At 58.8% G+C, this 24,967-nt stretch overlaps 2 protein-coding genes across 3 annotated transcripts in view; both read right to left on the reverse strand.

The window, feature by feature from the left end:
• Positions 1 to 1,883: 1,883 nt before the first annotated feature.
• On the reverse strand, positions 1,884 to 10,925 carry IRAK1 (interleukin 1 receptor associated kinase 1). 2 transcript variants are annotated; one of them, XM_023248931.2, is made up of 14 exons: positions 10,695 to 10,924; positions 10,444 to 10,611; positions 10,191 to 10,322; positions 9,969 to 10,072; positions 9,575 to 9,763; positions 9,272 to 9,336; positions 8,966 to 9,080; positions 7,906 to 8,018; positions 7,213 to 7,420; positions 6,749 to 6,814; positions 5,021 to 5,257; positions 3,938 to 4,373; positions 3,389 to 3,532; positions 1,884 to 2,985 (listed from the first exon to the last, which is right to left on the reverse strand). In XM_023248931.2, the coding sequence occupies exons 1-14, from the start codon at positions 10,828 to 10,830 to the stop codon at positions 2,924 to 2,926; spliced, it is 2,175 nt and encodes a 724-aa protein (XP_023104699.2). In that variant the 5' UTR covers positions 10,831 to 10,924; the 3' UTR covers positions 1,884 to 2,923. The 2 variants fall into 2 exon arrangements, with proteins under 2 accessions (XP_023104699.2, XP_023104700.1); XM_023248932.2 differs by lacking the exon at positions 5,021 to 5,257 and having other exon boundaries at positions 10,695 to 10,925.
• A 2,204-nt stretch (positions 10,926 to 13,129) lies between these two features.
• Positions 13,130 to 24,967, reverse strand: part of MECP2 (methyl-CpG binding protein 2) — a 68,306-nt gene continuing 56,468 nt past the window's right edge. Inside the window, 3 exon segments of the mRNA XM_023249363.2 lie at positions 13,130 to 22,611; positions 22,614 to 23,254; positions 24,423 to 24,773. Of these exon segments, the coding sequence (XP_023105131.2) occupies positions 22,172 to 22,611; positions 22,614 to 23,254; positions 24,423 to 24,773 (1,432 nt within the window). The 3' untranslated portion in view covers positions 13,130 to 22,171.

Below are 24,967 nucleotides of genomic sequence, written 5' to 3' on the forward strand. Positions count from 1 at the left end.
GCGGAATGTTCGCCGAGCTGAACCATCTGCTAAACCATACAAGTCTCAATCGTTTTAAAAGAAATGAAATTAGACATTGTAAATTCTCTGTCCTACAATGTAATTAAAAATGCATAACAAGGTGTCTGGCTGGCTCAGTCGGCTAGAGCACGTGACTGTTGATCTCAGGGTCGTGAGTTCAAGCCCCATGTTGGGCATGGAGCCTACTTAATTAAAAACAAAAAAACAGGGGCGCCTGGGTGGCCAAGTTGGTTTAGCGTCCAATCTCGGCTCAGGTCATGATCTCGCGGTCCATGAGTTCGAGCCCCGTGTCGGTCTCTGTGCTGACAGCTCGGAGCCTGGAGCCTGCTTCCGATTCTGTGTCTCCCTCACTCTCTGCCCCTCCCCTGCTCATGCTCTGTCTCTCAAAAAATAATAAACCTTAAAAAAACTAAAAAAACATTATTAACTCAATGATAATGAAAATAGAACATATCTAAGGGCATAGAATACAGCTAACGATGTTCTTAAAGGGAATTTATAGCTTTAAATGCTTAGGCTAGACAAGGAAAGTTTTAATTTTTTTCTTCAAGTAGGCTCTGTGCCCAACATGGGGCTTAAACTCATGACCCTGAGATCAAGAATCACACACTCCACTGACTGAGCCAGCCAGGTGCACCAGGAAAGGTTTAAAATAAATGACTTGAGGTTATGCTGTAAGAAGCTGGAAAAGATTGGGGCACCTGGGTGGCTCAGTCGGTTGAGCATCTGATTTCAGCTTGGGTCACAATCCCAGGGTGGTGAGATCGAGCCCCACGTCAGGCTCCATGCCTTTTTCTTCTTTCTATATAGAGAGAGCATAAGCGGGGAGAGGGGCAGAGGGAGAAGGAGAGAGAGAATCCCAAGCAGGCCCTGTGCTGTCAGCATGGAGCCCAGCGTGGGACTCAGACCCACAAACAGTGAGATCATGACCTGAGCCAAAATCCAGAGTCAGATGCTTAACCGATTGAGCCACCCAAGTGCCCCTAAAGATTTTAAAGTAACCTCTATACCCCAACATGGGGCCCGAACTTACAACCCTGAGATCAAGAGTCACACACGCTACCAACTGGGCCGGCCAGGTGCCCCTAAAGGAACTGAAATTATAACTAAAAACCTTCCCGCAAAGAAAACTCCCGTAGAAACGGCTTCATTGGCAAACCCATCAGTCACTTAACGAAGTAACACCAAGCATACACGAGCCCTTAAAGAACGTAAGAGGAGAGGGAACACTTTCTAAAGCCAGGTGCACATTACCAGAAAACTGCAGGTCAACCTCTCTCATCAACATAGACGCAAAACCTCCCCAGGGATATTAGCAATGGTGAAAGACGACATTCTGCACCCAAGTTTGAGTACAAGGCAAGGACGTCCATTTTCACCACTTCTATTCAACACTTGGTTAGAGGCCCTAACCGGTGCAATAAGGAAAGAAGAAAGGCACACAGATCAGAAAAGAAGCAGTAAGTCTCTGTATTTCCAGAAGAACTGACTGTGTAAGTAGACTACTGCACGGTATTTGCCGCCCTCCCAAAACGACTAGAGGTTGGTTCATTCCTTGGCTTTGGCACCAAAATAAGTAAATACATTAAAAAACCTACTAGAGCCAGTAAGTGAGCCTGAGCGAGGCTCAAGATGCAAAGCCATTCTTAAAAACTCAACTGCATTTCCAGAAACTCTCAATGATCAATTAAAAATGAAAGGACGATACCAATGGGAGCGGAAACCAGAGGCTCCAGACGATTTTCGGGGGGAGGGGAGCGTGTCCAATGTTTTGGGTTGGATAGTTATGAACCCTGAGACAAAAAGCATTGGAAGAACTCGAGGCTTTCAGGGCAAAAAAACTGCACGAGCACAGGCAGAGATGGAAACGTAAGCTTTTATTCCTCCGGACGGCTTGGACTTCACCAACGCCTAGCTTCATGGGGCACGTAGTGTGACTCGTGACCGCAGACACAAACTCACTGTGAGCCTGTGCTACTTTTGAAGACACTCAGTTACATGAAACCTGACTTGCTTTTCACAACGTGAGTCCCATTTTCTTCGTCCCTCTCTGCCTCGCTTCCAACGCCCCCCCTTCCTGGGGCTCCTCACCGGCCGGGTAACACAAGGCTTGGGCTTAGCCCAGCCTTGGGTTCGTGGCCCCTCTGTCACAATCAGCGCCCGGGCCCGAGGCTGAGCCTGTGGCCTCTGGGGCCGGGGCTGGCGCGACACCCGTCGGGAGGCGCCCCCAGGGGTGGGCCGGAGTGCCAGGCGATCACGCTAGGCTGGCTCCCAGGTCCCTGGTGAAGCCTGCAGACACCAGCCCGGTGAGGGGACACCGCTGGGCTCTCTGGGGTGGCTCCGAACTCTCGTTCTAGCTAGTGAACTGAACCATAGGACGGCCATACCTCACTTTTCCGAATCACAAGAGCCCGGGGGGTGGGGGTGCGGCGCAGCCTCATTGGCTCTGTCCTGCACGGTGGCCCCTTTCCCCCGGGGCTTCAGCCGAGTCCCAGGGGAAGGGCTAAGGGCCGCCCTGCCCAGTTCTTAGGGGAGCCAGCTCCCTGCTCCACCCGGCAGCCACACTCACATCTCTCCCCTGGCCTGCGAGGCCGGCAGCCTTCAGACACGCATTCCTCCCACACCCCTGCACCCCTCCGATGAGAACAGCTCGCCTGTCCCCCAAACGCCGGAACAAAGGCGGGCCTTTGCGGTGTCCTGCCTATCGACAGCTAGCAGCCGGCTCTGAGCCCAGCCTGTGCCCGCGCGCCTGGAGCAGCTGGGGCCACCTTCTGCTGTCCCCTGCGAGGAGGAGACCCCCACCCCCCACCGCCCACGGGCTGCTGAGGATTCGAGAGCCACGAGAACTTCCAACTATGAGAACTTTGACTTCCAGGTTTGGGGAATCCGCCAGGTGAACACATCAACTCTGAAATTCGTCGCTCTCTTCTGGCCCCTGCCTGTTTTGGCGCTCCACGCCTAAGCCTGCAGAAGGAGGAAACGGCAGTCAGCAAGTGCGGGAGGCGCTCCGGCTGCCAGAAGGCCTGGCTCGAGGGCCGGGCTGTGCTCCCGTCTCGGCTTCTGGGCTTCTCGGCAGAGAAGGTGAGGGAGCTGGGACGAGGCCTCGCCCCGAATACACAATTTCCAGAGGGAGGTGTGGGGGGCAGGCCTGTCTCCAGCCGTCGTCGCAAGGGGTGGCCTGCCTCGGAGCTGCCCCCCCCCCACCCCCCTCGGGAGCAGGCGCCGCGTCCATGCCGATCGGAACAAACGCTCTGCTGTCTGGGGCCGGCGTGAAGAGGCGAGCCCGAGCGGCCCTGGAGGCCGGCCGGCCGCAGGGCGCACCCGTGCCTCTAGCCCCTGGCCCCATGGGGGCCGGTCCCAGGGGTACCTGGGAGTGAGCTGGACGACAGCAGCTGTAGGCTGTCCAGGACCCCGTCCTCATACAAGGCCAGCTTCTGCACCATCTTCTGCCGGGCTGGGTTGATGACGATCTGTGGTGGCTGTGATGACAGAGAGCTACCCAAGAGCGGTCCTGGGGTGGAGAGAGTGTCCTCTGAGCTGCAGGGGCCGCTGTCCCCGGGAACTCGTCAGGGACGCTCCTGGCCAGCCCCAGCTTAGTTCCCTGCCCCTTGGGACACACGTCCTCGGTGCTGTCTCTGACGGGAGGGCCTGGAAGGGGCCACGCTGTTGCCCCAGCTCCTGGCCAGGCCAGGAACCCCGTCCTGCATAAAGCCCTCCTTGTTCCCAGCTTTCAGGGAGTGAGCTCCTGGCCTCTTCTCACCCACCCAGAGGTCAGGGCCTGGAGCTCGCAAAGGACACAGGGAGATTAAGAGCAGGCCCCCAGTTCTCTCCTGCCAAAGGGCTGGGGGTGGGGCGTATGGGGACCGTCAGCAAAGGAGGCCCCTGGTCCCTCTTTTGGGCACCGGTCCCCAGCTACCTTCCATAGCTGTCAGCCGGGGCCCTGGGCCGCTCCCCCAGCTCGACGCTTGGGTGGCTCCCCCTTCGGTACCGCCGGCCGTCCCGAGGGATGCCGGGGCCCACACGGCGGCACCTTGCCCGGGGCTGCCGGGCAAGGCCAGGCCTGGGGGGCAGCTCGGGCTCAGGTGCCAGGAATGCAGGGCAGCAGACAGGCCGGACACGCTCTCGTCACTCTCCACGGGCTGGTTGGGGCCCTTCTGGAGCCAGTCTGGAGCCGGGGCTGGGGCTCCTGGGGGAACCGCCAGGGGCCGCAGCGGGCCGGCAGCGCTTGGGGCGCTGCCGGCCGTGGAGATGTAGGAGTTCTCCTGGGGGGAAGGGGGGCCGTGGCCGGCAGCCTCATGCTCCAGCGCTGGCCCCGCCACGGCCGCCTGCAGCCTCTCCAGGCTCTCATACACCTGTGAGGGCAGAGAGACGCTCTGAGGGGGTGGCCTGGGTGGGGTCTCCGTGGCTCTCCGCAGGCAGGCCAGGACTGGCCACGCGGACCGGTCACGGCCCTCACATAAGAGGGCCCTGCTCCGGGCCACCCGTGGTCTGTCCTGGGGCTCAGGCTTCCTGGGGGGCTGCGGGGGCCAGTGAGCTGGCACGCCCTGCATCTGTCCTTTGCCCTTTTGTCCCTGTCGCAAGAAATGCCGAGAAGTCACGGCCCCTAAGATAAAGGACCAAGAATGGCTTTTCCCTCTCTTCCAGAAAGCAAACCTCACTGCCCCCCTGCCCTCAAATGGGCAGAGGGAAAGAGGGGAGGGGCAGGGAGGGGCCAGGGAAAGGCAGATGCAGTGGCACAGTGTACCCAGAAGGGGGCGTGGCAAAGCCCTTTGCTTGTGTCTGGCAGGTGGGGTTTGGTGAGGCTCCGGCCATCCCAAGCGGAATTGAAGGGCAAGCGAAACACGTGTGAAGACCCTGGCTCTAGAAAGAGGTCCGGCAGCTGCCACGTCCGGCTCCCCGCGGAGCAGCACCGGGAACACAGGGCTCCCGACACGCTGCTGTCCCCCACGGGCAGCAGGGTCCCAAGTGCTTCCCACCCTACGCCGCTGTGCAGGGCTACCTGGGTCATGGGGGGTCTCCTTTTGGCCCGCCGGTGCAGACAGCAGCAAGCCAGCTGGCCCAGCGCCAGGCCCAGCTCGGGGGGGCACGGCCCGGGCCGGGGGTCCAGATGCTTCTTACAGATCTGGGCGGCAATTGGGGCAGCCCAGGCGTCTGCGGCCAGACCTGCTTGGAGTGTGGTCTGGGTGCTTTTCAGGGCTAACCCGGCCTCCTCAGCCTCTTCTTCAACCAGGTCTTTCTGTGGGACGGATACTATGAGTGTGGCCACTGCGGGGGAGGTCATACCTTCAGTCCCATTCCCCAGGCTCTCATCACTCCTACAAAGACTCCTGTGGTCTTTGTTCAGACTTATTAAGCACCCACTGTGTGCCCAGCACTGCCGGGACACACCCTAGGGACACAGTGACAAACGGAGTGCTCTGGGTCCACCTTCATAGAACTGACTTCCTGGTGTGGGAGAGATACCAACAAGCCCATAAAGCGATGGGACACTTCAAAGGACAGGCCCGTGGGGCTTCTGACGAGGGCCTCAGCAAGTAGCACTCGAGCTGGGATCTGAAGGCACGAACTCGCCAGAGGTCAGAGCTAAGAAGGGAGGGGAGTGGCCCAGAAAGAGGTACCCAGGGGCGCAAATAGGACTGGAGATCATCTTGAGTTCTGACATGGGAAGGACCAGGAGGAAGCACCTGGGGTGGGGGTGGGGGGTCTTTCAGAAGGAAGGGCTCATAGAAAGGCCCTGGGGCAGGCAGCAGGGAACTGGCTGAGTCTGGAGGACAGAGGGATGTGCTCATGGATGAGGCCGGCGAGGGAAGCATGGCTCCCGTCCGGCTCCCCGGTTCCGGCCCAGACCCGGTGAAACTTGGGAACAGACAGAAGCAACCCCGAGGCGGGAACAGGGGCAGCAGGAGGTACACCAGTTGTCAAACGTACAGAACCAACACCGATGGAGCGGCCCAGGAAGTGCCTGAGCACGGCGCGGGGATTAAGTCTGTTCCCAGGGGAGGGGCGCCTGGGGGGCTCAGGCGGGTAAGCGTCCGACTCGGTTTTGGCTCTGGTCATGATCGCACGGTTTTGGGAGTTCGAGCCCCGCGTCGGGCTCTGCGCTGGTGGCGCGGAGACTGCTTGGGATCCCCTCTCACCCTTTCTCTGCCCCTCCCCTACTTGCACGGTCTCTGTCTCCCTCAAGCAGACAAACAAAAAAGTCTCTTTGCAGGTGGGGAAACGGGCCCAGTGAGGAGCAGGGATTTGCTCCAAGACCGTCACGCTGGGACTAGAAGCCAGGTCTCAGTCCATGGTGAGACGAATGGGAAGCAGCTGGCCCGATTTCCCACCACTGCCTCCCCTGGGGCCCTGGGTTCTGTTTCCCACCACAGCTTCTTGGCCCCGAGCTCTGGGACTGTCCTGTTGGGCCACCCCCTTCCCCGCCCACAGCCCGGGTAGGGGCTGGAGAGGCCATAGCATCTGCAGAAGACAGACAGGTTTTTCCTCGGCAAGGTCAAGGGAAGCTGTTTGGCGCCCTGCCTGCTTTCAAAGATGAGTCAGCAGTAGCAGAAGCTGGCTTCTGTGGGGCACTGCATTCCAGATCATTCCACCCTCCAGGGCTGCACCTGTTGGTTACCAGGAGTAGCGCTTCCCTGCCTCCCTTTCTGCCTCTCTTCCTGCTGTCTCCTCGCCTCTCTGTCTCTCTCTCTCCTCTGCCTCCCTCGCTGCCCCACCTCAGGAGGCTCACCAGATACTTGGTCTTGGTACCATGCGTCCTCACGGCCCTCTGGCCAGCCAGGGTCTCCAGCACTACCTGGAGAGGGCAGGACGGAGAGTGTGGCGGTGGCTTCTGGGATGGCAGGGAGGGCCACACGCGGGGGTGGGGGGGCTTGTGGGGTGGACCGGCCCAAAGAGGCTGCTGAGGCACAGATCCGGGCGGACGGGGGCTTGGCCCTCGGACGCGCAGATGGGGACCGGCTGCCGGCAAGGGCGGAGCCGCGCGTTATGGGACCGGAGCTCCGGTGGGAGCACACACGGGGAGTGAGGTGCAGGGCGGAGGCGAGGGCCCGTGTCAGGGAGGGAGGGGCCCCGGAGCCGAAGCTCCGTTAGCTTCCCGCCAGGTCGGCCTCTGGCCCCACGGGGAGCTCTTCAGGCCCCGGCCTCCCATCCCCCCGTCGCCTCCCCAAAGCAGCAGAGGGGCCTGCGGCTCACCACGCCGAAGCTGAAGGTGTCGGTGTCCACGGCCAGCCGCCCCGTCTTGATGTACTCCTCGGGCAGGTAGGCCAGAGTGCCACGCACGGTCCGCGTCCGGGCCACGGTGCTGCTCTGGCCGGGACTGGCCGCGGCGAAGCGGCTGAGACGCGCCAGGCCAAAGTCTCCCAGTTTGGGCATCAGTCTGTCATCCAGAAGGACGTTGGAGCTGGGGGAGGGAAGCGGCGGCGTCAGCTCGGCCCCGTCCCGCTCCACACCCCAACACCTGCCTGGAGCCGACGGAAGAGGACTCCGGGCTGCCAGCTCACGCCTCGCCCACGGAAAGTGGCTGGTGGTGGCCGGCAGTCCCGCTGCCTGGGGGCTCCCTCACGCGGGCCAGCCCCTGCTCCTCGGTGGGGCCCGTCCTCAGCCTCTGCTTCCATACCTGTCCTGCGCCCGGCTCTCCGTGACCCGGGGCCCTCAGCTCCGATGGCCCGGGCCTCGGGGCTGCAGCCCGTCCCTCACCTCAGCCTCAGGCAGGAGAGGACAGGCCTATTCTCATGGGGGACACCCAGAGCAGGGCTCCTTGGGACTCGGAGAGCGAGCGCCACTGCTCCCTGCCGGCAGAAGGTTGGGGAGCATCATTCCCTTGCGGCGGACTCCGCTCTGACAGCCGTCAGAGGCCGCAGGGGCCTGGCCGTGTCCCCTCCTCACCTCTTGATGTCTCCGTGGATGAGGCTGGGGCTGTCCTGATGTAGAAACTGAATCGCCCGTGCCGTGCCCAGGAGGATGTTTAGTCGCTGAGGCCAGGAGAGAGGGGGGCAGGCCTGGCAGAGGAAGCAGAGGGGCGCAGAAGAGGCTGGAAGGGCCCCCGTTCCTGGACCCCAAGCCTCCCTCCTCCTGTCACTGCAGGGTCTAGACAAGTCACTTCACTGCCTGGGCCACAGTCTCCCCTTCTGGAAAACCAGGAGCCAAAAGTCGATGAGCTACTTCACAAGAAGGTCAAGGCTAAGCTCTTCCAAGGAGGGGAGGATGGCTGGGGTGCGCCCTTCCTCCTGGGGTGAGCGGGATGTCGGGGGAGGGAGGCGTTCTCTCCACCTCCCCCAGCACAGCGTGCTGATCTCCAGAGCTGAAGTCCCTGAGCGCCGTGAGCCCCTGGATCTTGTGGGCACGTCACGAGAGGGGGCTCAGTCGTGGGTCCGGATGGTGCGGTCCGCCGCCCCCTTTCTCCAGGGGCAATGCTGACAAGACCCCTCAGCTACTCTGCTTGCAAAAGGGAGAAGCTTGACTCCGGCCACTGAGTCAATAACCCTCCTTTGATTTGATTTGATTGATTGATTCTTAACTATTTATTTCTTTATCTTTAACTTTATTTATTTATTTAGAGAGCAGGAGCACAGGAGGGGCAGAGAGGGAGGGAGAGAAGCCCAAGCAGGTTCCATGTTGTCAGTGCGGAGCCTGCCTCCGGGGCTCAAACCCACAAACCGTGAGGTCATGACCTGAGCTGAAATCAAGAGTCAGACGCTTAACCCGCTGAGGCACCCAGGTGCCCCAGTAACCCCCCGTTTAGAGGCATCATGACCCAGGCTTCCCAGCGCGCGGGAGCAGCCAGAGGGAGGCCCCGGGAAAGGGTGCCGGGGAATATGGCAACCCACCTCGGGCCGAACCCCGGACCCAAACCTGCCTGCCGGTGGGACCCACTCACGGAGCCTGAGTGCCCAGGTGCCGACAGCACTGTGGGGCCGGGGAAGTGTGTGCGGCCAAGTAGGCCTACCTGGAAGTGGAGGCGGTCTTCCAGGGAGCCACTGGGCAGGAAGCCATAGACGAGGCAGTAGAAGCCACTCTCGGCGCAGTAGCCGGCAAAGTCCACGATGTTTGGGTGACGAAACCTGCTTCAAAAGTGGGACCTGAGTGCTCTGGCCTCCAGCCTCCACCACGCTCTCCAGCTGGCTGTCGTGGGGGTGGGCAGTCCCCGGGGGCTCGAGGGAGCCAGGCACCGCGGTCCGCGGTCCTGGAGGCCGATGGGGCCCCGACGCGGCTCTCTCTCTGCCGCCACCCGGGAGGGACGCCCCAGGCTCACCGAGACAGCTGTTCCACTTCGGTCAGGAAGCTCTGCCTCACTGTGGTCCACTCCAGGTCTGCCCCCTGCGACCCCCAAGGAAAACGAGGGCGGGAGGCAGCGTGAAGCCTTTGCGGCCAAGGCTTGACGGCCACTCTCACTGCCACCTGACCCGGGCCCAGAACAACCGAGGGGCTGGGGACCTTGAACTGGGGAATCAGAGGGCTGAAGGAGGTGCACGGGGCAGCGTGTCCCGGGGAAGGCCCAGAGAAGCGAGGGTCTGCTGACGACTGGCCAGGGCCTTTGCGGGGGTGCTACACCCACCTCCTTCAGCCTCTTCACAGCATACAGCGTGTTCCTCATCACAGCCCGGTACACACACCCGAAGCCGCCCTCCCCGATCTTCAGCTCCTCTGAGAAGTTGTGGGTGCCTTGGGAAATCTCAGTGAGGGGCCAGCAGAACGGAGAGGGGTGGGCCCCCTGCAGGAGGGACACTGGGCTCTCCCGGTTAGGCTGTGGGAAGATACCCTGGATCAGGTGAAGTCCTCTGTCTTCCTCTGTGCCCCAAACCCTCCCCTGCGCCTGAAACTCACAAGCTCTTGCTACCCCAGCTGCCTCCTGGCTGGCCCTCCTGGCTGGCTGGGGTTCACAAGTGTACCAAAGGCTACCTTTTTTGCTCCTCGTCTTGACTCTTTCTCTGCTGGCAGGCCCCACCTACCTTGGTAGAGGAAGGGTCTGGATATGGTGATGGTGGCTGGAGGGCAGCAGGGCTTGGGACAGGACCCAGCTCAGCCCCAGAATGGGTTTGGGAGCCTGGAAAAACTTCATAAAGACACCAGTGAGAGGCAGGGAGAGACCAGCGGCATGGTCTACGACAGTGGCCATGGTCAAGGCGGACCTTTCCAAAAGACCATCAAGCCCCACACCGGGCCCCTCTTACCTGGGGAGGGGAGTGTGGAGGCTGACGTCTGCAACTTCCGGGGGCGGAGGGCCTCGGCCTCAGAGGGTGCAGGGGGGCTGCTGGGCCTCGGGGTGCTGGTGCCGGGGGGCAGAAGGGGGGCGGGAGGGTGCCCTGGGATGCCAGGGAAGAAAAGGGCGGTTAGGCCCAGGCGGGGGAGGGGGAGGAGGGAGGAGTCCCGTGGGAGGTCCTGGGTCAGCCCGGGATCCCGGGGTCCCCGGGGCCGCTCGCTCACAGGCCGTGATGATATCCCGCGCGCGGAGCAGCTGCAGGTGCGTGAGGATGCGCACGAGGTCGGCCACGCGGGCGTTGCGGTTGATCCAGGGCCACAGGACACTGGCCGTGCGCTGCCCGGAGCGCTCGCACAGCCGCAGCTCGGTCTGGTCGCGCACGATCAGGGCGGCTGCGGGGCGGGAGGCGTCAGGCCCGGGCGCCCGGGGCCCGCGCGCCTCCCGCCCCAGCCTCTCCCAGCCCGCCGCCACCCACCGAACTGGCACCAGTCGGCGGGCTCCAGGGCGTCCATCACTTTGTAGAAGCGGCACATGACCCAAGGCGGCACCTCGTACAAGAAGTGCTGGGCGCCGGGGGCCGCGGGGTCCCCCGGGCCCGGCCCACCGGCCATGGCCGCCGCCGCCGCCGCCGTCGCGCCAGGGCCTCCTGGGGCCTCTCGGGGCCGCGGCGGGCGCGGGCCTTGGCCGGCCGGGTCCGCGGACACTGACTCACTTCCCCTTTAAGCCGGCCTCGTGCGGCGCCCGGCGGGGCGGAAGGGGCGGGGTCCGGGCCCGCCGCCATCTTGCCCGCCGCCGCCGCCGCCGCCGCCGCCGCCGCCGCCGCCGCCGCCGCCGCCGCCGCCGCCGCCGCCGCCGCCGCCGCCGCCGCCGCCGCCGCCGCCGCCGCCGCCGCGACCCTCGGCCAGACGGGGGCGCCGCGTGTGGTGTCTCCCTGCGGAGGCCGCGCCCCTTCGCCCTGTGAGGCGGCCAGGCGGGCTTCCCGGAGGAGGGGCCGCCTGAATGGGGCCCCGAGGGATGGAGGAGCGCGGTTCCGAGCCGTGGGACAAAGGGCGAGGCACGGCCCGGGACACGCCAGACCGGGCTACAGCCGGGCCTTGGGAGAGTCACCGGGAGGTCCCCGCAGGAACTTCTGGCTTCATGTGGGAGGCAGTGCAGAGTCGTCAGAGATCCAGGCAGGGCGAGGTCAGATAGGGGCCACACAGAGGACCCCCGCCGAGTCCCGGCAGCTGGCCGGAAGGCCGGGCGCAGGGAGAAGCGTCTGGAAGCTTGCAGGGCAGGCTACCCAGCTCAGGGCATTGTTGCCCACCTCCTCTGCCCTGCATCCTATCTTTTCCGCTCCTTGAGGAACCTGCTCCAGCAACTGTTAGCTCTTTGCGGTGTTTGCAAGTCTTCCTTCTTTGCTGGCCTCTTCCCACTAGCCCATAAAACGTATTTACACCTCTTAAAAACAGGCCTTCAAGCTTCCGCCATCCCTCCTCCCTCTGGTGGCCATGCTTCTGGCTCACTTGGCGTTCCCCCCTGCTAGGACCGCAGACTCCAGCCTCTCCCCGGCACCAAGCTCGGCTCCCAGCCTCCTTGAGGTCTTCACCACGTTAGTGTCTCTTGCCCCTTCCCACAGTGGTCTGCAGCCATGGACTTCTTTGGATTCTCTGGCGCTCCTCCATTCCAGCAGCCACTATCCTCCGCTCATTTCCCTGAACATCTCGGGAGTCGGCTTCTTCCCCACAGGCCCATTGCTCTCACTGCTCCCTGCTACCTGGGGGACCTTCGGCCCCTAGCTCCCTCTGGGCAGAGCTGCCTGCTGCCCCTGGGGCATCCTTTTGGAGCCTCTGCACTTGTTTGCCTCCCCCACTAGATGGGGGAAGACCCCAGCAAGCAGCAGCGGTGCCTTCCTCTTGTTTCTCCAGTTGGATGCGTGCTTGCAAGGCAACAGGTGTCCTTCCCTGACCCCCCGCCCCCCGCCCCCAGTCCCGACCGGTAGTGGGCTCCTCTCCAGGCCGTCCTCCCGACATGGGCCTCCAATGGGAGGCTCTTCCCAGAAGCCACAGCCATTGCCAGCCACACCCTGAGCCCCAGTGGCTTCTCATGGGACAGCCTTTACAAAGACAACCGACTCTGGTGCGGGAAAGCCTCCTGCACGCACACACTGAGCTCTAAGGGAAGAGTAACGCGCTCCTCCTTGCTCACTGCTGTACAGCGGCTCCCAGGACGGGCCGGCACGCGAGAAACGCTCAGTATACACAGGTCGCATTTCAACCCTTTGTTTTAACATTCAAGGCCAGGATATTGGAGTGCACCTTTTAGCAGCTGTGTCCACATTTGCATGTGAAGCCGGGCTCTGAGCCGTCGTTCCCTCCAGCCCGGCAACAGCCTGCTGAGAACAGCTGCGGCAGGGCGCGCAGCTCCTGAATGCGGGCTTTGCAAAAGGTCTGCACACCCACGGTGATGACAGCGCCCCCTGCGGGCAGGGGGCCAGGTCAGCAGAGGCCTCGGGAGGGTCCTGGGCGGCAGGCACAGGAGGAGCCGCAGCCGGGGGATGGCTGGGTGTTTCCCGAAGCACCTGGACAGAGAAGGCGCCCCCCGCCACGGCCCCCAGGAACGGGAAAGTTGTGCTTCTGTGCGGAAGGCCTGCGCCCGCTGGCCGCTGGACCTGGGGCACGGCGGGCCGCCCCCGCACCGGGCCCTTCCCGGCCTGCCACCCCAGGGCTCCCTGTCACACGCAGGAGCAGTGTGCCTGGAAGGCGTAGCCTCGGAAGCCAGGGGCAGGTGGTGTATGGAGGGGACTGCTCTTTCCTCCCAAGGCCGTCCTGACAGCGGCTGGCTGTCGTGTTCGGGGGCAGCCAGATGGAATCAGGAGACACCACCATGCTGTCCTGTGAGCTGTCTGATAATGAAAGCCCAGACCTTGAGTCACTTTCACAGAGAGATTTATCGAGAATGCTAACAGCACAGGATACAGTACTTCCCAACAAAAGGTGCAAACGCGTCACTTAGAAAGGCATGCTGAGTATTCTTTGCTTTCACACGTATTAAAAAACTTACAAAAATAAAATAAAACTGCGTGCTGCCCATCTTTTCAAATAGTAAAAGAACCTCATGAAAAAATCACTTGATTTTACAACAAAAGACACAAACGGACATTTTTATGTAAATTTATAAGGCAAACTCTTTATATAATAAATAGGTTACAGGGATTCAGTGGGGGGGGTGTTTTTGAAACGTATACAGGTACATTCAGACAGGTTTACTGAAATGGTACAAATTTCCTTAATAAATTGCCTTTTGTTTTTAAATATATCAGTGCTTTCAGTCATTTGGCTATACACAAAGAACCTTTTTTTGAACACTACAAAAAAGCAATCAATATTTTTTGTTTTTAAAACAACCTACTTATTTTCTAAAGTAATTGTCCCAAAACACAAAAACCAAAGGTGAATGTGATGGAGGGCTTTTGGAGACATCTCTAACCAAGTCTGTCCTGGGCTGCTCCCCAGCCCGCACACACCTCTCTCCCACTCTCGGCCGGGTTTCCGGCTGGAGCTCCTCTGTCTAGGGCGACCGGTGTCACTGCGAATCAGGAGGGGGCAGCCACCCTGCCTGGTTCTTCCCATGTGCAAATAGTCTTGACAGTCAGCATTGTCCTTGTCTTTGGTGGGGGGGGGGGTGCTGCGTGCTAAGGGAGCACACATCTGTCCCTGTTCCATGAGCCCAGAACAATGGTGTGGGTAACGGCTTTTTTCAGAAGGATCTGGTTTTACCAAGGAAAGGGAAGCATGAATTTGTCATGCCCAAATTTTGCTGGGGAATCAGATGACAGCAAAGAGAGTGCACCCCTCCCCCATCATCAGATCACCCCGGATGGTGAAGAATCTACAGGTCACATGAAGTGTTGTGGACTTTGGGACAGGGTGGGATGTGATGGAGGTGTCCCAAATGGTAATGCCCACCACCTGGCCCGTCCAGGAAGAGCCGCATCGGGTGGAGAGTGGCCATCTGCCCTGCGAACACACACTTGACTCTGTGGCCACAGTGGAGGTCCCCAGGGAGGTGACCACCTTTCATCTGAGCTGTGCTGCTCGGGCCGGCCCTATCCTCCTCCCGCTGATGCGAGGTCGGCTCTGCCCACACCCCTCCTGTCTCCCTTCAAAGGGACACCAACCTTGTCTGTCCTTGAAAGTAATGATGATGCTAATAATCTCAGGGGGAAAAAAGGCAACAGAATCCACTGGGTGGAACGAAACCTGGTTTTGCTCTTTGAAAATGGCAACACATCAGCTATTTGGTCCGTTGGTTTAGGCTTAACTTCCTTGGGTGGCTTCTGGCTGATCTGGGCAGGGGTCATCTCTTCGGAACTCCCCTCCTGGGGAAAAAGGACAGCCCCCCTCATCTTGGTCACCATCCCCTCCCTCCAAATCCTTTTGTTTGTAAAGAAAAGGTGTCTAGAAGCATTTGTCTCTGGAACAATTACTTTAAACATGGTTACAATACAGACTTCAGTTCAAACACAGAAGAGATTTACTTAGCAAATTTCCTTTCACCCACCAAAAATTACACAAATATAAGCCTCAACACCACAGTTAAGAGGACCAGTAGAGAGAACCTCATGTTTGGAACACAAAAGGAGAAAGAAAAACCAAACCAAACCCAAACGGAAAAACCCCAGAACAATGGGAGGGTGAAGGAGGAGGGGAGGAGAGCAAACACAGCACACGTTACAGTGTCCGGGTACACGGGAGCCCAGCGCGAGGAAAGGGCTCGGCACACATTGAGTAACAGTCCTGGTGATATTTGGTCATATATTCATCAACTACTGACTCTGGAGCGGCCGTTATTGATTGAAGCAGTGACAAATCAAACGGAAAAGGAGGCCTTGGTAGCAAGGGAAGGAGCAGGCTTCAAGTTCTGCAAGCCTTTTGCACTCCACCGTCCAGCTCCCCAGAAACACTCGACTGGGTGGGCCCTGCTCCGTCCAGGCGGGCGAGAGGTCACCGTGTGAGGCTAACTCGGGCGCTGATTTCAGTCGGAAAGCACGTGCTTTCAGTGGACACATGTGGACACCCACCTGTTAGCGGCAAACACCGGCGGCAACGGCCCCCTCGCCTCGTCTGCCCCCACCCCAGGCTGGGTGGGAAGGACGCTGTGACCCACCGCTAATACTGACCGCAGGCTGGAGCCGGCCCCACGCTGGGCCCACAGGCTGCCCCGGCCTGGGGCCTCCGAGGGGCCCACGGCTAGCCTGGCCACCCAAAGGGCTTATGAGCGTTTCTCTTTTGGTTCAGGCCTCAGAAGAAGTACTGATGCAGGGAGGGAAGCTTTTGGCCCTGGTGATTATAATGCTCTCTGCTTTGGAAGAACAAGTTTCTGGGTTTTGTTTTTTTGTTTTTGTTTTTGGTTTTTTTTGGTGTTTTTTACTTACTTAAAAAAAAACGATCAAAAAGAAGTGTTACGGCTAAACTCTAGCGGATATTGCTCGTTAAGAATTACAAAAGCAAATGCGGTTACTCGTAGGACGGGGGAGAAGAGAAAGGGATGTTTCTGGAGTCTTTGCCACCTCCTAGAGGGGACCCGGTGGACTCTCGTATGTGGTTCTGGGGTCCCTGGTGCTCTACCTGGTGCAGCTCACACATTCAGAGAGGTGACAGGCCCCCCAGCTCCCCTCCAGTCTCGGCAAAGCGGAAGCCCTACTGGTGGGGAGGTCTGTTGAGCCGGCCCTCCAGATGCCATCACTCTGACTGCGTCACCGGGAGGGGCGGGGGCGGGGGGTCAGGCCCCCCCCCTCCCTGTGGACTCCAGCTGCCCCACCCAGACGGCAAAGGGGGCCAGGTGGTGCCAACTACATTCCAGACTTTGCCAGGGCAAGGAAGCGCTCTCGCGCCCACCCGCTGAGGTGAACTGACTCGCACCAGCATCCTGGGACCTTTCTCACGAGCATGGGAGAAACAGTGCAAAACCCGGACGCTGCCTGGAGCCTCCTTAGCTTGGCACAGGGAAGCCCTTAAAAGAAGCGAGGAAAGACCACGGATCTGCTTGGACAGAAGAAGTGACCAGCAGACAGATTTGTAGTTTTTTGTGTTTTTTTTTTTGTTGTTTTTTTGTTTTTTTTGTTTTTTGTTTTTTATTTTCCCTTGTCCTATGCTATGGTTATCAGAAATATTGTAATTAAGCAACAGGTATAATTTTAACAGGTCTTTTTGTGTGTGTGTGGAGCCACAAGCAAAATGAGTTTATAATTGTGCAATATACAGATATATATATAAAAATTCAACTGCTCTGTGTGTCTAGTTGGTGCATTAAATAAAAGGGACAGAAAAACTAAAAGCGAAGCTAAAAAGCAAAACAAAAGCCCAGGATAGAGACCAAGCAGGCCTATGCGTATAGTCTATAAGGTACTGGATATAATCAGGGTCACCAGGAGGAACAGCTCTGTCACTGGACACACAAACACTGAGGGAGAGGGACTACCAGTGGGCAGGAGCCAAACCTCTTGGCCTTTTCATCTCATTGTCTCTCGCTGCTGAGGACCTGAGAAAAGGGGAGCCGGAAGGGGGCTGGGGAGCAAAGGCAATTTGCAGGTTTCCCGGATGCTCTCAAACTCCAAGGCCGGACTTCCCTTCCGGAGGGTCTCGGTTCCGCCCGGCACCTGTTCTTACACCTGCCGTCCCTCCGGCCCAGGGGCTCTCGCTGGTGAGGGGCGAGGGGGACACGCACCACAGTGGGTGCTCAGGCCACTGTCTTCCCCTCCGACCGCAGAAGGGAGCACCGCTTCACCTAGGCCCTGGGCCCCAGGGAGAGCAGAGCGGGGGAATGTCCTCAGGGCACAGGTCAAGGCTGAAAGGGACACCTCACCCTCACCTTCCTAGTTGCCTGGGCCCTAGGACCCTAGAACTCCCTTTTTCCTGAAAAACCAGCACTTGGGGAGGGCCCTGTCGAGATGAGAAAGGAGCAAAGAACAGGTGGTGCTCGGTGGTGAGGACGTCGCAGGCCTCTGGAGTCACTGGTGAAACTCTGCTTCCCACACCAAGCGCTGGGCTCCTACAGGTCTGGGACCAGGCGGGCGGCCCCACAGGACAGGATGGCCCCGAGCCTCAGACCCAGCAGCTTCAGGCTGGATTCCCCTTTTCCTGCAGCACTCACCACATGTCAGGCCAAGCTCCAAGTTGTTTTAGATCAGCATTTCTGCAAAAGCTTGGTCTTATTCATTCAGCAACATTGAAATGTGGTTTTCTGCCAAATGTTTTCTAGGTTTTCCTTCTGAATTGTCAAGAACAGGTTTCAGTGTTCACTTTTTTTTTTTTTTTTTTTTTTTTACCATTTAATATGTAACTTCAGACCCTGGGGGAGGCAGTATCCTAGCGATTGATAACAATTAGACTATGCCTTTTCTAAAGATCGATAACAGTAGCTGAAAGAGAAAGACGCAAAAATGGAGACTCAACAAACCCCTCCAGAGTGGACGAGTTTACTGATGAAGAGAGCAAAGGGGGGGCCCTTACAGAGAACAGAGTAAGATCAGGAACGCGACACGGTGGGGCCGCAGGGGCACAGGAGCAGGGCTTCTACCACAGGCGGGGCGACGCTGCCATTGCTTGCCCCCACCCCCACCCCCACCCCCACGAGCCAGGACTCCGGGAACTGGCTAGGCAAAGGCCCGCAGGGCTCTAGACATAGCTCGCTTCCTGAGGTCTGGCCCATCAGTCCTAGAATCTGTGTGTGAAACTCCGATCAGGAAACGATTCGGGGTGACACTGGCTAGGAAAGGGTGCGCAAAAGGCTTCTCCAAGAACCCGCACCTGTGACCTTCCCTGGCTCCATCAGCCCCGAGAGCTGGGTGGGAATGCTCTGGAAAGGGGGCACGGAGTTCGGCTGCCGGGCTCTACCTGGGCCCTGCAAGATCCAGTCGGCCCCACCTGGTGAATTCAGTTCATACCTTTTGCTCCTTCCTGCGCTTCGGCTGCTTTATTAAAAGTTACTTAGATGCAGAGGTCCTGTCAGCTAGAGAAACCCCTTTCCCTATAAACATGGCAGTTTGTTTCGGACTAGTACCCTCTTTCACACCCCCGTCACAGCAGTGAAAAGCTGGGCAGAGGAGCAGGTGACAAGTTGGGGCTCCTCCGGGTCCTAGTGCCACCACTGGTGGCCTCGAGCCAGGAAGGGTGCCCTTGAAGACTGTTGCCCACACCTGCACGGGGTCTCAGGAGTAGAAGCCAGGTGCTAGCTGTGGCCAGGGTCCCCGGGCCACCACCACGGCTTGTACCCTCCAGGAAGTTGAGGGGCTGGGGTCCTTGGGTAGTTTGGCACTGACGGACTTGGGGAACGGGGCATTTCTAGGTGTGTCCTGTGCCTTCTGGTGTGGGAATACAGCAGCGGCAGAAGGGAGCTGTCTTAGAGCCTGGCTGTGGCTCAGTGCCCTGCTTCACTACAGTGTCAAGGCCAGCAATTCCACTGGTTAGGGCAGGCCCACCAGTGGGCAGGGCAGAGCTGGGCTGGGCATTGTGGGAGGAGCTCGAGGGCCTATGGCATTCTGTTGGGAGAGGAGGTAGTAACTAACAACTAGAACGAGGGCTGGGGTGACTGAAAGGGACTCTGTGACCTAGCCCCACAGACAGGTATCTAAAAGCTGTTGGTTAATTTCTGTACTCTTCACACAGTCCCTAAAAGATGCCCCCAATCTTCGGGGTGGCCGAGTACACACAAAATTGAGGTCACACCCCCAAACTGGGCTGGACACAGCTGGTGAGAATCCCATGGCCTGGCTTTCCCTCCAACCTCCTATCAGCCTGACCCAGGACAGGGGTGGCATGGGAGCTGCAGGGCCCCTGCCTGCCAGGGTGACAAACCACCACGGCGACCTGCTTAATGGTGACTTACTCGTGGTGCTTTTATTAGGTGCAGAAGAGGGAATGTGGAGGAAAGGGGAGAAGGAGAGAAAACCCTACAGAGCCCCAGGCACTGCCTGCGGCTTTGGAACTGTAAGGAGAAGCAGCCGGGGAGTGAGGGGCTGCAGGTCAGGCCGGGCAGAAGGAAAATGACACTTGAAACGCTGTGCCCTCAACCACCAACACCCAGGCAGCCCCTGAACAGTCCTGGGTGAAAGGGGGGGGGGCATGGTGGGCCCCACGCTCGTCTTCCCAGGACCAGATGGTACTGAGCTGATGGGGAGGCCAGCTCTTGTCTTGACACTGGTTCCAGGAGTCACATTCCACTGGACTAAGTGTAATGCATAAAAACCCAACCGACCAGAACGGACGGCGTCTCCACGACAAACTGGCCGGACGCTGTACTCGCGTGGATAGGCATCCTTTGTGGGTGCCGGGAGTGCGAGGCTACTTCGGGGTCAGGAGCCTTTTGTCCTTGAAGGAAGAGGGGTCCTGAAGGACTCGCCTCCTCCTCCAACCACCCCCCCTTCCCTTCCTGGGGAGGAGTCAGAAGTGAAGCCCAGAGGGTCGACAGCAGAGCGGGTCTGGTTGTGGGACTTGCTTTTGCAGCATAGGGGAATGGGTACAGAAACACTACGAAGGCCAACTATGATTCTGCAAACAGAATGGGGGCAAACTCCCTTGCTTCTAACCATTCCGGAAGAGACAAACGCGATTTTTTCTTAAGCTACTGATTGGAACTGTCAACTATGGTTCCTGATCACTAAGGACTGGCAAGGAAGTGCTAGACGGTTTTTAGGATGTTTCACTCCTTCATGGTTACACCGCAGTAAGGAAGCCAGGGGACAATAACTGAAATACACGAGACAACACGCACTTGACAGTTCATGGCAGCAGCTCGCATGGGACGTGCTTGTGGGTGTTTCTGGAAGCATAAGACTGCTGTCTCATTTGCTACTTTGATAAGGTACTTCTCAGTTGGACAGATTTAGATATAAGAGACATCTCTGTAAACACAGAAAAGGATATACCAATATGATGAAGATATGCAGCTAGATAAGGACTTCCTGAACAGAGAATGAGGGGATGGGGTCCTAAATGGAGACTGATCAAGGAACACCCACAGCAAAGCCAAGCCTCTAAGCCCCCACACCACAGCCCTGGCACAGAGGTGGAAACCTGGGGTGGGCTGGCCCCACCCAGTCTCCGGCAAGCAAAAGCCACACATTTTCCATCAGAAGAGAACTCGTGGTTAACTCAGAGGAGGAGCGGAGGGGCCAGGGGGCTAGGCGCTGGTCCCGGCCCAGATCTGGGGCACCTACATTCCTTCCCACCTGCTGCCTTGTTGCACTGCACTGTGCTAGCCGGGCCTGGAGGAGGCCAAGGTCAGGGCTGGGTTACTCAATGACTCTGGCAGGCCAAGGGGGCCTCTGTGCTACCCTCAGCTCCCAAATCCAAATCCGCCCAACTTCTCCTGCCTGTTTCTCTCAAGTAGAAGGTTCAGAAGGCCCAGAATGCAGGGTCTGACTAGGGAAGGGAGCTCCCTACGAGAGCAAGATCGTGCTGCTCTCTTGCCCTTCAGAGAAGCCAAGGTGCTAGGGCCAGGTGGACTCGGCAGAGCCCAGGGCTTCTTCAGGGCTCAGAACAGGGTGCGGCTGGGGCTGGGGCTGGCAGTGGGAAGGCCAAGGGCAGGGTGAGATCTGGGGGACTGAGCTGACCAGCATCAACTCAGGTAAAGTTGGAGACTGTGGGTACCTGGCGCAGAAGGGATGAACGAGGAGGGAAGAAATGAAAGGGTGAATGAGAGAAGGCAGAAATGGAAGGACAGAAAAGAAACCAATCAGGAAGTCCTTATAAAATTGCAGCAAACACTTAGAGTTTCGGAGCTTCGTGGTAACCCTATGTGCTGAGCCCACTTTAAAACAAGCGCAGGTATATACAGATCCAGGTAGTTCTAAACACCGTCACGTCTGGTGGCTTGAGGGACAAAGTGTCACCAATTCAAGCCAGTTTGCTCTCAGAGCATGTTTGTTTTGAAGTGGGAACATGAAGACTCAATAGTGCAAATAGTTCTAAGCTGTCCCTAAAGGAGTAGAATTGGAAAGTTTTGGAAGAACATTTTCCCCTCCTTTCCCCTGGCCCCCCAACCTGTCCACTAGGCCTCTGTCTACCAGTCACAGACTGCTCTGAGCGACTAGGAATTCCATCGGCCCCACTGCTCTCTGCCACCCGGAGGAGTCGGGGCCAGCCTGCCCGCGCCCTGTCCTGCGGCCTCCACGGCCTCTCTCTAGCGCCACCCACTGGAGGACGGCCCCCCCGGCCGTCCTCTCTCCTGCGGCTCAGGCCAATCTACACCCAGCAGCTCAAGGACTGACTCCCTCCTAGCCATGCCGGAACTGGAGCGAACAGGTGCTTACTTCCCTGTTCTGTGAAATGTCCTAGTCGGTTTTGGATTGGGGCTGGCGTGGGGCCAGATTTGTGCCACCATGGGTGAGATCACACAGGCTGTAGCCACTGGCCATCTCTGTCTTTTTCTCTAAAGAATCCAACTGTCTCTCCTGCCTCACACCTCCTTGTCCCAACGTGGGTGGGGAACTGGGGTATAGGGGTGGGGCAGGGGAGGGGGAGAGGAGAGGGCAGACTGGGGCACCAACGGCACCGGCACCGAAAAACGGGCATGTCCTCTCAAGCACTCACTGTCCCTAATGACCACACAGGGGGGAGGTCCGGGTGGGAGGGGAGGTGCAGGCACACCCTAAGAAGCCTGGTCAACAGCTTGTCTGGTCAGTAGTATCTGCAGCAAGCCTTGTTGAAGGAGCCTAGTTTAGAAAAGTGCAAAGCTACTTCTGGCCCTGGTTAGGTCTTCAACCTGACTGTGCTTGTCGGTAAGAAAAACATCCCAATGCTCCAACTACTCCCACCCTGAAGCCACGAAACTCTAAGTTTACTGAAAGAAAAAAAAATATTTTTTATTTCAGTTAATCGGGAAGCTTTGTCAGAGCCCTACCCATAAGGAGAAGAGACAACAGCTGCCTTTATTCTTGTTGGTTTGCTTTGCAATCCGCTCTGTGTAAAGTCAGCTAACTCTCTCGGTCACGGGCGTCCGGCTGTCCACAGGCTCCTCTCTGTTTGGCCTCGGCATGGAGGACGAGACAATGTCTTTGCGCTCTCCCTCCCCTCGGTGTTTGTACTTTTCTGCGGCCGTGGCAGCGGTCGCGACCGCGGGCTGAGTCTTAGCTGGCTCCTTGGGGCAGCCGTCGCTCTCCAGCGAGCCTCCTCTCGGCATCTTCTCCTCTTTGCAGACGCCGCTGCTCAAGTCCTGGGGCTCAGGGGGGCTGGCGGGGTCCTCGGAGCTCTGGGGCTCGGGCGGGGGCGGGGGCGGGGGCGGAAGCAGCGGCGCAGGCGCCTTCGGGGGCTCCGAGTGGTGGTGGTGGTGGTGGTGCTCCTTCTTGGGGGGCGAGGAGGCGCTGCCGCCGCGCCCCTTGGGGCTGCTCTCCTTGCTTTTCCGCCCGGGCTTTTGCAGGTCTTCAGTCCCTTTCCGCTCTTCTCGCCGAGGGTGGACACCAGCAGGGGCTTCACCACCTCCTTCACCTCGATGCTGACGGTCTCCCGGGTCTTGCGCTTCTTGATGGGGAGCACGGTCTCCTGCACGGACCGGATAGAAGACTCCTTCACTGCTTTCTTTTTGGCCTCCGCAGCGGCGGCCGCCACCACACTACCTGGCTTTCGGCCCCGCTTCTTGGGGATGGCCTGGGGGTCGGCCTCGGCTTTTCGCTTCCTGCCGGGGCGTTTGATAACCATGACCTGGGCTGACGTGGTGGCCCCACCCCCTTCGGCCTTGCTCCCCGGCGAAGCTTGAAAAGGCATCTTGACCAGCAGCTTCCCGGGACTTTTCTCCAGGACCCTTTTCACCTGCACACCCTCTGATGCTGCTGCCTTGGGTCTCGCAGTGCCGCTCCCTTTGGGGCGTCCCCGACCTCTGCCAGTTCCTGGAGCTTTGGGAGATTTGGGCTTCTTAGGTGGTTTCTGCTCTCGCCGGGAGGGGCTCCCTCTCCCAGTTACCGTGAAGTCAAAATCATTAGGGTCCAGGGAGGTGTCGCCTACCTTTTCGAAGTACGCAATCAACTCCACTTTAGAGCGAAAGGCTTTTCCCTGGGGACTGTGGGAACAAATGGAGAGACACAAAGAATGATTAGAAGCTTCCACAGGAATGTCAGATATGGGGCAGAGCAGAATGTGGTGAACTCTCCGACAGGATGCTCTGCAGCTACGACCTGCCTGATGGTGCTATTGAGCGAGAGGCCAGTCACATTAGAGAGCCAAACAGGCTAAAACAGAGGGGCGCGGTCACAGTCAGGTCGCGCTGGGTGGTGGTGGGCCCCTTTAGGGCGTGCTCCAATGACAGAACAGCTCAGTGCTGGCTGCTCTCTGGCTCTTGCCTGGATGCCCCTGACGATCCGTCTGTCACCAAGGCCCCTCCTCTGGCCGCCCCCCAAAGGGGCCAGGCCTAGGGACCCTCTTGAGCCACCAGGCTGGGGCCCACCCTGCTGGCTGGTGCCTGGGTCCAGTCAGTAAGTAGAGCACTCCTCTGTCTGAACCTGGACATGCCGCTTAGCCTCTCTGGGATCAGTTTCCTCATCTGTCAATAGGATAACGCTTTGCTCACCCTTCTCAGAGTTGTTGGAATCAAACGAGGTTGTCTGCAAATGTCCTTCAAAGTCTGTTAACCTTTTCTGGATCGTCTAAGGGCCAGAACTGAAATGCACTACTCATTCAGTCTTCCTCTGAAGCTCTGGCTTGGAAGTTACTCTGTTTCAATAGAAAATGCCCAACGACCAGCCCGAAGCTGGACAAATGCACAAAGGACAGCTGGAAAGGCACATGGTGCTCACTTGTGTCTCTCCCCAGAAGCCCTGTCAGAGAGCTCACCTTTCCCAACGTGATCCACAGAGTGGACCGAGCCCCGTCAACTCCAACCCTCGCTGTGGCCCTGGGCAGGCCCTACTGCTATGCCATCTTCAGACAAGACCCAAGGGCTGGTGGGGTAAAGTCACGCCCTGCTACCCTGTGCATGTCTCACTCAGGGCAGTGATCTCTGCACACGGTCATTCCAAACCTACCTGGTTGGGCCCGCAAGTGGTGTTCATTAGGGAAGTCCCCCCTCCCCGGACCCAAGATAGGGTGATGCACACACATTTTCCTGATCGACAAGCAATGAAGAGCTGCCGCTCTTAAGGGATCCCCATTAGTTTCTTAGCACCTGCCCCCCGCCTCCTGCCTACCCAGCCTTCCCTGCTCTGCAGACGACACGAGTTGCCCTTACTTACTTGATCAAATACACATCATACTTCCCAGCGGAGCGGCCAGATTTCCTTTGCTTCAGCTTTCGGGTCCAGCCTTCAGGCAGAGTGGGATCGTCATACATGGGTCCCCGGTCACGAATGATGGAGCGCCGCTGTTTAGGGGAGGCAGAAGCTTCCGGGACGGCTGGGGCTGTGCCTGACCCTTCTGAGGTCTCCGCTTTGCCTGCCTCTGCTGGTTCAGCAGAGTGGTGGGCGGGTGGCTGCAGGGGCTCATGCTTGCCCTCTTTGTCTTCTTTCTTATCCTTCTTCACCTTTTTGAACTTCAGAGGTTTGTCCTTGAGGCCCTGGAGATCCTGGTCTTCTGACTTTTCTTCCCTGAAGTGTTAAATAAGTATGTAAGCATCACAGGGAACACAACAGCAGTCTGTAGAAAACGTCAGCATCGGCAGGCCTGGAGCACACCGGCGCGGGTGGGGCTCTGAGAGACAGGGCCGCTCCCCGCCAGCCGAAGCTCATCGGATCTTGACGCCTTTTCCCTTCAGGAGGTCTTTGGGGGCTTTGGGCTTTGC

This window comes from Felis catus, chromosome X (genome assembly GCF_018350175.1).
Source record: "Felis catus isolate Fca126 chromosome X, F.catus_Fca126_mat1.0, whole genome shotgun sequence".
In the NCBI taxonomy this organism is placed as follows: domain Eukaryota; kingdom Metazoa; phylum Chordata; class Mammalia; order Carnivora; family Felidae; genus Felis; species Felis catus.

Excerpts from the sequence above, each read along its gene's own strand:
- IRAK1 (XM_023248931.2), bottom strand. The coding sequence starts at position 10,830 with ATGGCCGGTGGGCCGGGCCCGGGGGACCCCGCGGCCCCCGGCGCCCAG. Across the intron at positions 9,337-9,574 it reads CTGTGAAGAGGCTGAAGGAG|GGGGCAGACCTGGAGTGGAC; the intron begins GTGGGTGTAGCA and ends TGGGGGTCGCAG. Across the intron at positions 2,986-3,388 it reads GTCGTCCAGCTCACTCCCAG|GCTTAGGCGTGGAGCGCCAA; the intron begins GTACCCCTGGGA and ends CTCCTTCTGCAG.